Below are 12945 nucleotides of genomic sequence, written 5' to 3'. Positions count from 1 at the left end.
CTAGACGCTGGAAATAGAAGAATGAATAGAAAGTTGAGGTTCTTGCCTGTGTGGCACTTGCATCCAACCAAGGACACAGGACATAATTAGTTCCACTTACAGTAGTATGTCAGAAACCCTGTGAATGGCGTGTGATGAGGGCGAATGGTGGGTGGCTCTCCTTTAGCCTGGGGGAGAGCCTTGGAGGCTTCCCAGGAAGGGATGTTGAACTGAGACTGCAAGACTGAGGAGGAGTTTGCCAGGCAGAGCCTTCCTCATTTCATCCCTAGAACCACCTTCTGTAGGTACTATTAGCCTCATGTTCCAGATGAGGAAACCGAGGCTTCAAGCCATAAGGAAACTTGCTGGTGACAATGGAGCTGGGACTTGCCTGAGTGGCTCCATGAAAATAAACAGTAAAAACAGCAGAGCAGCACAGAGGTCCTCGCAGCTCTAGCCACGGGGGCTGCACTACAGCCTCTCCTGCACAGAGAGGCAGAAACAAGGATGCCGGCTACAGCTCTGATGCTAAAGGGAGGGAAGATGGAGTCAAGCTAAATGCCTGCAGTTGAAGGAGTTGGTTAAAATGGTAGGACATCCTTACACAGAACGCCATGCAGCCGTAAACTAGAACAGAGCAGATCTGAATATGCTAATATGCAAATATCTGCTAGATAGATGTATGAGAAACTAGCAGAGCACCTCAGATATTAGGAAAGATGTCTATACATACATTGTTTATGTATACATAATTTTGGAAGGGTAGCCAGGAAATTGTTATGATTTTCTTCTGGGAAATTGGACAAGGGTGCAAGCAAGGTAGGATGGAAATATCTTATTATTTAGTATTTTTATTATGTGGGTATTACTTCTATAATTTTTACTTCTACCATTTGATTTTTTTATGATGTGGGCATTACTTCTATAATTTTAAGAGTTAATTAAAAATAGCTAAATCCAGATTACAGTATGATTTTGGCTGGGTTTTACTGTTTTACACCTGTGAAATAAGGGCCTTGGATCAGAGAACCCTTAAATTTATTCCAGCTCTATGCTTCTGTTCTATGATTTCAAAATATTTAATTCCTAATCAAAAATCGCCTCCCCGGAGAAAAGGGAGCCATGTGTTTTGCAAAAGCACCTCTGGCTTCTCTGAACCAGCCGAGCTGGGTACTTAGTAGAAATGCCACCAGGAAGCTTGAGGCAAGGAGGAAAGAAAAAAATCTGAGACCTTTTGAAATGACTGGAGAATTTCTCTAACAATACAATGATCAATAAATACATATTTTCTGGAACCCAGCTGTATTCAAACTGTTGTGCTGAATATGTCATAAGAAATACAAATAAATGGAAGGCAGGACTCTTGGTACTTATGGAGCCATCAGTTAGAAAAGACAGGACCAGCCCTGACTGGTTTGGCTCAGTGGATAAAGCACTGGTCTGTGGAATGAAGGGTCCCAGGTTCAATTCCAGTCAAGGGCATGTACCTTGGTTGTGGGCACATCTCCAGTAGGGGGTGTGCAGAAGGCAGCTGATTGATGTTTCTCTCTCATCGATGTTTCTAACTCTCTCTCCCTTCCTCTCTGTAAAAAAAATTAATAAAATAAATTTAAAAATAAAAGGAAGGAAGGAAGGAAGGAAGGAAGGAAGGAAGGAAGGAAGGAAGGAAGGAAGGGAAAGAGGAAGGAAGAGAGAGAGGAAGAGAGGGAGGGAGGGAGAAAAGACAGGACCATACATATACATTCTCTTCAATCAGTGCCCCTCCAATGCCATTCACTGAGCTTTTGCCAGGTGCCAAGGCTGTGCTGGATGCCTTCAGGCTCATATTATCTCACCAGCATGTAGAGCAGTCCTTTACCAGGTATGGTAGCTGCCATTCTGTTCCCATTTCCTAGGTAAGCAAACAGAGGCTCAGAAAGGTCCAGCACAACCAAGACCACCCAGCCAGCGAGGGCTAGCACTGGCACCCACACCCTTGTCCCTGAGGTGCTGATGCTTGCAGTCTTGCCCTCAGGGGAGTGAGGGGAGCCCCAGGCCAAGTGTGGGACAGAGGGCCCCACTCTGTGGTTGCAGATGCTGAGTGCAGGGACTGGGCACGCAGACTTGTTCGGTCATCTGGGAAGCTTCCTGAAGGAAGTGGGTCTTGAACTGGAATTTGAAGAAGGAATAGGACTTGCATGCTGTGTGTCTGAGCACCCCAGTGAGCAAAGCCAAGGAGTCTGTGGGGTCTGAGCAGACCAGCCCTCAGAAAAAAAGGTAGTGTGTTGAAGGCAGAAATACTGGGGCCCGGAAAGCCAGGTCAGTGAACTTGGTCCTGTTTTTCTGGAGCAAAGTCAGGGAAGGTTCAGGGCTGAGGAGGCCCCCTGAGTGCCAAGCACCATCTAGTTGTGGCTGCTGCTCACACTCAGGGCTTGCACAGAGCCACTGGCCATGACCACCTTCCTCGGTTCCAAAGTCAGTCCCACAGAGCCCTCTCCCAGGGCACCTTTTCCGATCCACTAAGAAAAGGAGGCTCTCTCTAGGGTCTCATGATCCACAAAGATCTTCCAGGAGGAAAGCAGAAGAAAATGAGGTTCACTCCTAAGGATGTACCCACCTCTAAGCAGAAACTGATATGTAGTTGCTCATAGCTGCACTATTCATAATAGCCATGAGGTGGAAACAGCCCATTGACCACCAGTCGATGAATGGATACACAAAAACATGGTGCATCCTGATGACTGAAGAGTTTCAGCAACAAGAAGAAATGAAGTACCGACACATGTGACCACATGGGTGAACCCGGGAAACATCAGGCTGAGTGAAGAGCCACAAAGCTATGAAATATTGGACTAAGCAGAGAAGGAAAGTAGTCCCTGGTCTCTAGGGGGAGGGAGCAATGGGGACTCACCACTGGTAGGTAGGAGGTATCTTTTTTTGGATGATGAAAATGTTCTAAAAGTAGATGGAGATGGAAGTGTATTATCTTGTGAATATACTAAAACCCACTAAATTATATACATTAAAAAGTGAATATTAGCATATGTTAATTATGCTTCAATTTTTAAAAAGAAAAGCAGGAATGGGGTGACCGAAAGCATTTCTGAAGGACTAAGTCAGTGCAAGACAGGGGAGCAAGAGACGCAACCAGATCTAACAAGTCTTTTGTTGCTAAATACGTTGGGGGTGGGGGGTGGGGGGTCATTTCTGGATTTACTCTCAAAAGCAATAGCAATTCAACTTACTTTGTCATCTATCGGCTTCGTACCCCATTCTGATTATTCTGAGGAAATTCCCTAATGTCAGGAAATTCTCACCTCACAGTGACCCTTTCCACGTCCTGTGACCAGGTTGTCCTTTTCCTGGCTTCCTGTTTCACATCCTGGTCTTAAATGGGAGGAAGTGCGAGCTCCGGGCTCAGCAGACCAAATCAGCACATTTCCAAAACCTGCAAATCACGGGGCTCGGGGAGGAAAGACAGTCTGAGGAGTCCCCAGAGACCCGACCTGCACTTGGAGTTTGGATAAGCGAGGTTACTGTGGAAACACAGGGCATGGGATCTGCTTCTAAGGATTATAGGGAAGCATTTTCAGGACTTTGAGGAAGGAAGTGGTAGGATCCAACTTATTTTAAAAGGTCCTCTGACCTCTCTGTGGAGAGTTGATTTTATGGGAGCCATAAGCCAGCAGGTCACCTCACTGTACCCTGGGAGTGGCTTGGTCTTTTGAACTCTGGGAGGTAGGATTTCAATAAAGAAAGCACATCCCCTCAACAGAATCTGAGTAGCATGTGGGCAGGATCTGCAGTCTGTGTGACCCCTGCCCTACCCTCCTGTGATGATAACATCTGACCCATTGGTATTCAATAACTACATGTTATTTTTGCCTGACAGTGTGGAGAGAGCTGTGGATGTCAATCAGAAAGCCTAGGTTCAAATCCTGGCTTTGCCTCGGTCTCCTCATCTGTAAAATGGGAATAATAACAGCTACCCATTATTGAGAGCTGGAAGGAGGGGGCATGGGAAAAATGGAGTGTTGTCTTCTTTCTGAAACTGGAACCACATGCCCATCTGAAAGCAACACTCTGGGCTGTTATCAAGGGTAGAGGTGCCTTTTTACTTAGTCTTAGCTTCTGAAACCTACAATGAACCTCTTTGAATTAAGGATGAATGTCTTAATGCCAGGTGATTTCCCTAGCCCAGTGGTCGGCAAACTCATTAGTCAACAGAGCCAAATATCAACAGTACCATGATTGAAATTTCTTTTGAGAGCCAAATTTTTAAACTTGAACTTCTTCTAATGCCACTTCTTCAAAATAGACTCACGCAGGCTGTGGTATTTTGTGGAAGAGCCACACTCACGGGGCCAAAGAGCCTCATGTGGCTCATGAGCTGCCATTTGCTGACAACTGCTCTATCCAGTCATTTTTCTCTTGCTGTGCAGTGTTGATGGGGCTGAAAGTGGGTGGGCTTTGTCCAGCAAAGCTGTCCTCCACCTGCTCCATGCAGGACCTTAACATTTATTGTATATATATAAAAGCCTAAGAGACAGTTGCAACCAAAACAACAGAACAGATGACTGAACAGGTTGTGTGTTGGCTACTAGGCCAGCAAGGGGGTTAGTGAGGACTGTCCAAATGACTGAGCAGCAGGCTGCTTGGGTTGACCAGGCCAGCCAGGGGCTTAGTGAATGACAACCAAACTACTGAACAGCAGGCTTGTGGGGTGACCAGGTTGGCAGGGGATTAGTGAGGGACAACAAAACGAGTTAGCAGCAGGCTGTGTGGGGTGACCAAGCCAGCAGGGACAGGGGGCAGTTAGGGATGACCAGGACAGAAGGGGGTGTAGTGAGGGGAGACCAGGCCAGCAGAGGGGGCCAGTTAGAGGTGATCAGGCAGGTGAGCTGTTAGAAGCCAGTGGTCCCAGATTGTGAGAGGGATGTCTGATCGAATTGGGCCTAAACCGACAGTCAGACATCCCCACGGGTCTCAGATTGAAAAGGGTGCAGGCTGGGCTGAGGGGACAACCCCTCCACCCAATGCACAAATTTTATGCACTGGGCCTCTAGTCTGTATTAATTGCCCTTGAGTACCTCAGGAGCCAGGCTGTGCTATGTGCTTTGGTACCAAAGGAATCACTAGAATAATGAAAAGAACAATAAGGCTAACAAGTGCTTTTGAGCCCTCTTCTTAGACTCATGCCTTTTATTTATTTTTTTAAATATATTTTATTGATTTTTTTAACCGAGAGGAAGGGAGAGAGATAGAGAGCTAGAAACATCCATGAGAGAAACATTGATCAGCTACCTCCTGCATACCTCCTACTGGGGATTTGCCCACAACCAACGTACATGCCCTTGACAGGAATAAAACCTGGGACCCTTCACTATGCAGGCTGACGCTCTATCCACTGAGCCAAACCAGTTAGGGCTACTCATGCCTTTTAAACACATCATCTCATGTGGTCTTGACTGCAGCCCTCTGCAGCGGGTACCCCTTTCGCAGATGGGCTCACTGAGGCTCAGCAACGCCTTTGTTTGGGTCATTATCTCTCGGGTTCTGTGGCCTGTGCCAGTGCCTCTGCCACTGTGGTATTGGAGCACATGCCATGTATTGAATGAACCCTTGGTTGTCTCTGTTTCACCAAGAGCTGGTATTAGCCCTTGCATTTACCACCAGCAGATTGTGTGAAGGTTACAATTATGACAAGCCCATCTCTAAGCTGGGTCCTTGGCGGTGGTTGAACAAAAAGTAGCATCATTCTCACCCAGAGTGGTTGTAAACACACAGTGTTCAGGCATTGGATTCAGGGGGGCCAAGGTGGGGCCAGGGAACCTGCATTTCTAGCAAGTTCCAGGTGATGCTGCTGGTCTGGGGCCATCGTTTGAAAACATAGAACTAAGCATAAGGAAAGGACAAAATATTCGAAGACAGGATGAGTTGCCGGCTGGGCCTGGGAGCTGTCTGGTTAATGTCGGAGGACCTCCAGGGAGACTGTACGTATCCCTCATCACCCTCTAATATGAGGTCAGAGCAGCCAGCTCACTAAGCTGGGGCCAGTCATTTATACCCCCCCAAAAAAAAACAGAATTAAGCAAAACCAAAAGCATCCCTAAAATCCTTCTCCTTGCCCAAATCCTGTTACCAACGAGGGGATGTGGTCAGCGCCTGGGGACATCCATCCATTGTCCTCGCTTTGGCCGGGATGTTAATTTCAGAGTCAGTGCCAGTTAGCAAATTGCAGTGCACAGAATGAAACCAGTTCTGCTTCTGTCTTCCGCCATCCTTATAAATTATTCACAAGGCCCAGCATTGGCTCTGCCTTCCCACTTCAGACCCCTCCGTGACGGCTCACTCCTCTTTCATTTGCAGCTGTGGAATAACTATTTTCATCTGGCAGTGGCTTTCATCACCCAGGATTCCCTGCAGCTGGAGCAGTTCTCACACGCCAAGTACAACAAAATCCTGAATAAGTAGGTTGCATGTTTGGATCTCCCAAAGGTGGGGGGGCGGGGAGGGGTCCATGGGAATCTCCGAGACGGAGCCTAAAGCAGACTCTTTTGGTTCCTCCTAGGTACGGGGACATGCGACGGCTAATTGGCTTCTCCATCCGCGACATGTGGTACAAGCTCGGTGAGTAGCCCCACATCCAGACAGACACATCTGCACCTGCGGCGTGCCTTCTTGACGGCCATCTGTCAGAGGGCCGCAGGGTGTCAGCAGTGGGATCTTGAAATAACACTTTATCACTGTACGTAACCCCAGGCCCTCCCTGAGTGTCTGATGAGAGAGGGTCCCGTCCCCACCTGTGGACCTGCTTCTACTTGGTACCCCTCAGGAGTTAGGATGTCCAATTTGGGGATTTTAAAAAAGAGGCAGGGCAGGCCTGCTGTGGGAACTCAGGTCCCTGTACATCACACAAGGGCTTCCTGCTGATTGATGGGCCGTCCTGCATCCCGCTTCTTATGTGATGTTCTGATCTACAAAAGACCCCCCACCTCATGGGGGAGAGTTGGTTCTGTGGGAGGGCAGGGTCTGTTGTGATGTGACTGCAGCTGGAAGGTGGCCCCAGAGGCTGTCCTTGCCTCACTGAGCTACAGGAGCCATGGATGAGCTGCATGGTACCCGTGGGAGGAAGGAGGGCGATGGACCCGGGGAGATACCTATTGAGAGTCTGATGCCTATTGAGACACCTATTGAGAGCCTGTGCTAAGGTGCTCTTTTTTAATCCTGACACTGCCTCCTGCAAAATGGAAAACCTCCCCCTCCTCGTATTGATCAGGAAACTCAGAGTGGGAAGTAACACGCTTGACATCAAACAGCTGCAAACCCCAGAGCTTGGTTTTGCTTCCGTGAGGATGGGGACCACAAACCTTGCTCGAGGCCCGAGCTCCATGAATGTGTGCTGAGAGGGCGAAGGGAGGGATAGAGGGAGGGATGGGTGAATAGCAATGAGCACTGAGGCATTTCCGCCCCTGATGTTTGGAGTCCTCAACTCTCCACTGCTGCATTGCTCTGCCTGAGGCTTGGCTGATGACCCTCTGCACTTGAGACACTGGCAGGGACATGCCCATCTCTTGGATTCAACTTAAATTTCCTCCCTGACCTTGCTTCTTGCTTCCCCAGATAACTTAGTGTCTTCCAGTCCCTGTCTGCTTCCTGAACAGCAGTTTCTTGCCCTTTCCAGCAAGTTCCAGTTTTGCAGGGGAAGCACAGGGGACAGACTGTCAGCTGGGTTCTGTGCTGGCAGCATTGGGCTGGGGCTGAGAGCACAGGGGACAGACTGTCAGCTGGGTACTGTGCTGGCAGCATTGGGCTGGGGCTGAGAGCACACACTGAGAACAGGAGGCTGCGGATCGGCTCATAAGATGAAAGGGAGAGCTGGGAACCAGGCCCAGAACAGACTGTCACATGTCTGCCTTGGGCCTTGCCCTGTCATTTACAAGCTATGAGGCCCAAAACAAGGGGACTGAGTGACCCTGGGCCTGGGCTGAGGGAATGGCTCCTCCACCCAGGATGTGTCTTAAGAGCAAGAATGGCGAGAATGAACTCATGGAGGCCACACCTATGTCAGAATGGTCATTATTATTTTCACTCTTGCCCCATCAGGACAGAAATTATTTTCTAGTTCTGGTTCCTTAATCATCAGTGCCAGGCCTATGTCACCGGGACCTGAAGGGCAGGGCCCTGGCAGGTGATGTAAAAGAGTGAAGGGGCAGGGGAGGCAACCCATCAAGGATCCACAGAACAAGGTGCTGTCAGCATTCGTGGTTGGAGAAACCCTTGTTGGAGGGGCTGCCCTAGGCATTGCAGGTGTGCAGTAGCATCCCTGACCTCTACCCACTGGATGCCCACAGCATTTACCCTCGTGTGACAATCACAAACATCTCCGGACATTGCCACATTTCCCTGGGGAGAGGGGTAGGCTGTGCGTGTGCGTGAGTGTGTGTGTGTGTGTGTGTGTGTGTGTGTGCGCGTGCACATGTGCACGCACACAAAATTCCTCCTACTTGAAAACCACTGTCATAAAGAAATATCATCTCTGCCCTATTTTTCTAGAAGAGCATGCCTTTCTCAATTTATCTTTTGTTTCTCCATGCTGGATAAGGACAAGGATATAAGAACTATCTTCTGTTTTATTTACCATTATTCTGCATTAGGGAAAAAACACCCACAAAAAAGCATAATGCAAGTGCAGGCCTATCTGGTCGCCAGCACCTGGGCTCAGGGTCAGGGGCATGGGAAGGCACAGCTGGGCAGAGAGCAGAGCGAAGCAGATGTACCAGCTGGAAGGGGCAGTGGCCGCCGGGCTCTGGCTGATTGCTGTCCCATTAGAATGCCAGGCTGATGTTGTCACAGCTTCTACTTTGTCAAAAGAAGCCAGGGAACAGGATTTTAAAATGCATTTTCCAATGTATGAATACTAATACCTAATTGAAAGTCTTTAAAACCTTGAATGTGCCCAGCGATACACGGGGCCCAGATTTGGTTTGCACATGAGTTTGCATTTTTGCTAAGGTGGCAAAGACCAGGGCATGCCCTGGTGGGCTTCGTTCCCCAGATCCACACCCCTGGCATTGCCAGAACAGCAAAGCTGGGACCTGCGCTTTGTGCATCTGCAGCTCTCTACACGGCCTGCTCTTCCCTGGATGTCCTTCATTGTCGTTGTTTTGCACACACAAGATTTTATTTAGATATAGAGGGTGTTTTGGCAGGCTTTCCTGCGCTCCCAATTATGCTGATGAATGAAAAGATGTTACCAAATATTCCACCTGCTTAGAATCACAGAATATCAGAGCTGGAAGGGCCCTTTAGAGATCATATTGTCCAGCATTTTTCAAACGTTTATTTTTAGCCCAGGACCAATAAAAAAATATTTCTTGCTCGGTATGTAAATGGGATGAAAGCTGAGCTATTGTAATGGAAGTGAGGTCCGGCCCCACAGCTGCTATAGTAGGCGGCTCCTGAGCTCTCCACGTGGCCCCCTGAGGGTTTTCTGGGGAGAAATCCCAGAGCACTTCAGATAATAATTTGAAGCCACAGTTGTTGTCTAACCGGCATTTTCCCTGGGAGGAAGTGAAGGCTCAGGGGGAGAAAAAGGTTCGGACAAGGTCAAGGAGTGGGTTAGAGGAGATGCGGACAAGCATGCTGGCCCGAGTGTTTGTCCTGAAGACTCCTTGCTGCTAGTGAACCTCTGTAGGATGCAATGAAAAGACATACTTGTCGGGGTTCGGGGGTTGCAAAAACCATACACTGGCTGAGGCTGCCTGGATCCTTACTTATGGGAAGGATGAAGAGAACCAGGCGACGAAGGACGGGGCAGGTGGTGACTTTGTCTTGCAGGATGTTCCGTTCCTGCATCCCTCTGCCAAGGATCCAGTCTCCAGGGGACTCCGTTCCTTGGCTGGCCTCTCCATACCTGCTCTCACCAAACCTACATCCATGGAGGGATGCAGAGTTTCCCCAAATAAAAAGTTTACCCGCTTCTGAGAGGTCAAAGCCGCTGATGTCCACTGCAGAAGATACGAGCAAAGGCTGCTTTTGCAGGCATGGCTACCTCCTGGCCTGGACTCCCAGGAAGAGGGAAATACTTGATCAGCCTGAAGGGGTTTGCCTGTTGCTCATTAGCTACCTCGCTGCTCCTCCCTGCCTGTTTCCCTCAGGGACAAGAGAACAGAGTGAAAGGATGGCTTCCTAGGCCAACACACATGCCCACCCTGGCATTAGCATCTTCCTCCCGGCATGCTAATGAGCTGAACCTGCTAATCTAAGCACTGGGGGCGGTTGCAGGGAGAACACTGTGCTGGGTAATGACGGGTTTTCAGGTGCAATTCTGGAGTGGCCCAGACAGGGTGGAGCTCAGAAGCTGTCTGTGGCCAACACAGTGCCCACTCCATAGCCTTTCTCCCTTCTCCCTGGCTACCTGAGCCCCAATCTTTCATGATCACAATTTGCTCGGTCAACGATGTCCTCTAGTAGGCGACGCTGTGTGAGCCAGCTCCGGCTGATGAGAATCAGCAGAAACACACCTGCTGGGGCTTCAGGAAGACATTTTTTTTCCAGTTAAGGCAAAAGGGAGTGGGACAAATTCAATGAGCACAACACGTTCTTTTGCCCAAAGATGCCTGAATGTGCAGTGTCCCCTTAGAGCCCCAAAGACAAGGTCACATGATAAAGATGGAGGAGCATCTCCGGAGGAAGCACCAGAGCAGCACTCACCAGTTTAGCCGTGGTACTCAGACGTCCATTCATGCGTCATTGCCAAATTTTCCAGGGGAGCCACTGAGGCCCAGAGAGGCACAAAGACATTCCCAAGGTCAACAACAAATCACTGACTCAGCTGAGCAGAAAGAACCTTGACCCCAATTCCAATGTTCTGACAAGAATTTTATTTCAGAATATGCATATTATTTTCAAAGGCTGTGAAGCAGCACACTTACTATGTTTTTCAAAGACTCCTGATAATGAGTAGATCATAATGCATGTTAAGTTTTCAATTTTGTTTTAATACCCAAAGCAATCAGGGCATCATCACCATGATCATCAGTATCATCCTCTTCTTCTTCTCATCAGGAAAGATTTGAGCAACCCTGTGATTATGAGAGAGCTAATTGCAACAATAATCTCGGGCTTGAAGATTATTTAACATTCTAAGTGCTTGCGTGTGTGTGTGTGTGTGTGTGTGTGTGTGTGTTTGTGTGTGCACTTCCGTGAGACAGGGTAGTGCGGGGAAGTCTTGATGGGGAAAAGGACCACATATTGCTCCGGGACCCTGCACTAAAGGGTTAATGCCATTTGTGGTCTTGGATCCTGGGAAGATGCCAAATGCAATGTACTTTCCCTGAGAGTGTAGCATCCTAACATTTGTTTCTGCTTGGGGTAAAAGAATGCACATTTTGTCGAAATGACTTTGCACTTGAGCACCCCACATTCACCCCATATTAAGATCCAGCAACTGTGTTAACAAACTCCAACGACTGGTGTCATGGCCTCACTTGTAGGGAGGTCGCTCCTGGCAGAGCTGTGAGAGGAACTGGGTCATTACTTTCTAAGCATTACCTTTTAGAGCACCCAGCGTGGTACTAAACTCCAAGGTCGGGCAGGAGAGTTGGAGAAGTATAAGGTGCGGTCCCTGTCCCTCCAGGAATAGCCATCGTCTAGATTAGGGGTGTCGAACTCAATCAGAGAAGGGGCCAAAATCTAAAATCCAGCCTAAATCCCGGGCCGAATGGTTTACTGAACAGTCATAAACTGTCATTGTGATGGAAACGCAGTGGAGTGCAGTGATGACAGCGCGGTGCGGGCCACATTGCAAGGCCTGGCGGGACGGATTTGGCCCGCGGGCCTTGTGTTTGACACATGTGGTCTAGATCTACAGGTAGAACAAACTAAGAATTAAAGGTCACACCAAGAGTATGTTCTTGAAGGTGAAATGTGTGGTCAAAGCTCAGGAGTTCAGGCAAATGGGATATACGTCAGGACAATAAGGAAGGATGAGGACTCTGACAGGATAAAGGACTCTTGGGTTAGACCCCTAAGTGGCTCATGTCAGGACCAAAAGAAAGGGAGAAAGGGCAAGTATTTCAGGAGAGCAACCAGCCTAAGCAAGCATCTGTTGGGAAGAAGCTGCTGGGAAGAAACAGAAAATGGGATTAGAGAAGCATCTATCTATCCATTCATTCATTTATTCACTTACGAACAAAAACTGAGCACTGTGGTATGTAGAATAATATTTCCCCAAAGAGATCCACACCCCAATCTCCCAAACATGTGCATATATTATCTTACATGGCAAAGTGGATTTTTCAGGCCTGATTAGGTTAAGGTTGCCAGTGGTGAGAGTATCCTGGACTATCAAGGTATAACCAATGCAATTACAGAGTTCTTACAAGTGAAAAAGGGAGGCAGGAGAGGTTTTCAGAAGCTACATTGCCAGCTTTGAAGAGGGAGGAAGGGGCCATAAGCCAAAGAATGTAGGTGGCCTCTGAAGCTGGAAAATGGAAGGAAACGGGTTCTTCCTTAGACCCTCCAGAGGGACTCAGCCATGATTGCACTTTGATTTCAGCCTAGTGAAACTCGTTTCTAACTTCTGACCTCCAGAAATATTATATATATATATATATATATATATATATATATATATAGTGCCATATATATATAATATGCCATATATATAATATGCCATATATATATATGCCTAATTTGCTAAGTATCCCCTTGGGAGATGGACCGAGGGATCAGTTCAATCATTCGCTATGACATGTGCTGACCACCAGGAGATGGCGTAGAATGAAGGAAGGCTCTGGCTGGCAGCTGGAAGGCCACAATCAGCCCTGATCACTGGCTAGGCCTAGGGACCCTACCTGTGCGCAGCTTTCATGCACCGGGTCTCGTAGGGTAACAAACTTGTGTGGTGCTAAGTCACTAAGTGTGTGCCGATTCATGGCAGCAGCAACAGGACACTAACATGTGTGCCTCTAAATGCCAGGC

The 12945-nt window shown here is 48.2% G+C and overlaps 1 protein-coding gene across 3 annotated transcripts in view; it reads left to right on the top strand.

Annotated features, from left to right (window-relative positions):
- DOCK2 (dedicator of cytokinesis 2) overlaps positions 1-12945 on the top strand; it is a 355728-nt gene that overhangs the window by 290511 nt on the left and 52272 nt on the right. For all 3 annotated transcript variants that reach the window (XM_036423739.2, XM_036423738.2, XM_036423737.2), the window contains 2 exons: positions 6328-6428; positions 6530-6588. In XM_036423739.2, the coding sequence (XP_036279632.1) occupies positions 6328-6428; positions 6530-6588 (160 nt within the window). The remainder of the gene's footprint in view (positions 1-6327; positions 6429-6529; positions 6589-12945) is intronic.

Source organism: Pipistrellus kuhlii, unplaced genomic scaffold (assembly GCF_014108245.1).
Source record: "Pipistrellus kuhlii isolate mPipKuh1 unplaced genomic scaffold, mPipKuh1.p scaffold_m20_p_8, whole genome shotgun sequence".
NCBI classification, from domain to species: Eukaryota; Metazoa; Chordata; class Mammalia; order Chiroptera; family Vespertilionidae; genus Pipistrellus; species Pipistrellus kuhlii.
The sequence above is the reverse complement of the archived record's forward strand: the minus strand, read 5'-3'. Positions and strand labels throughout refer to the sequence as shown.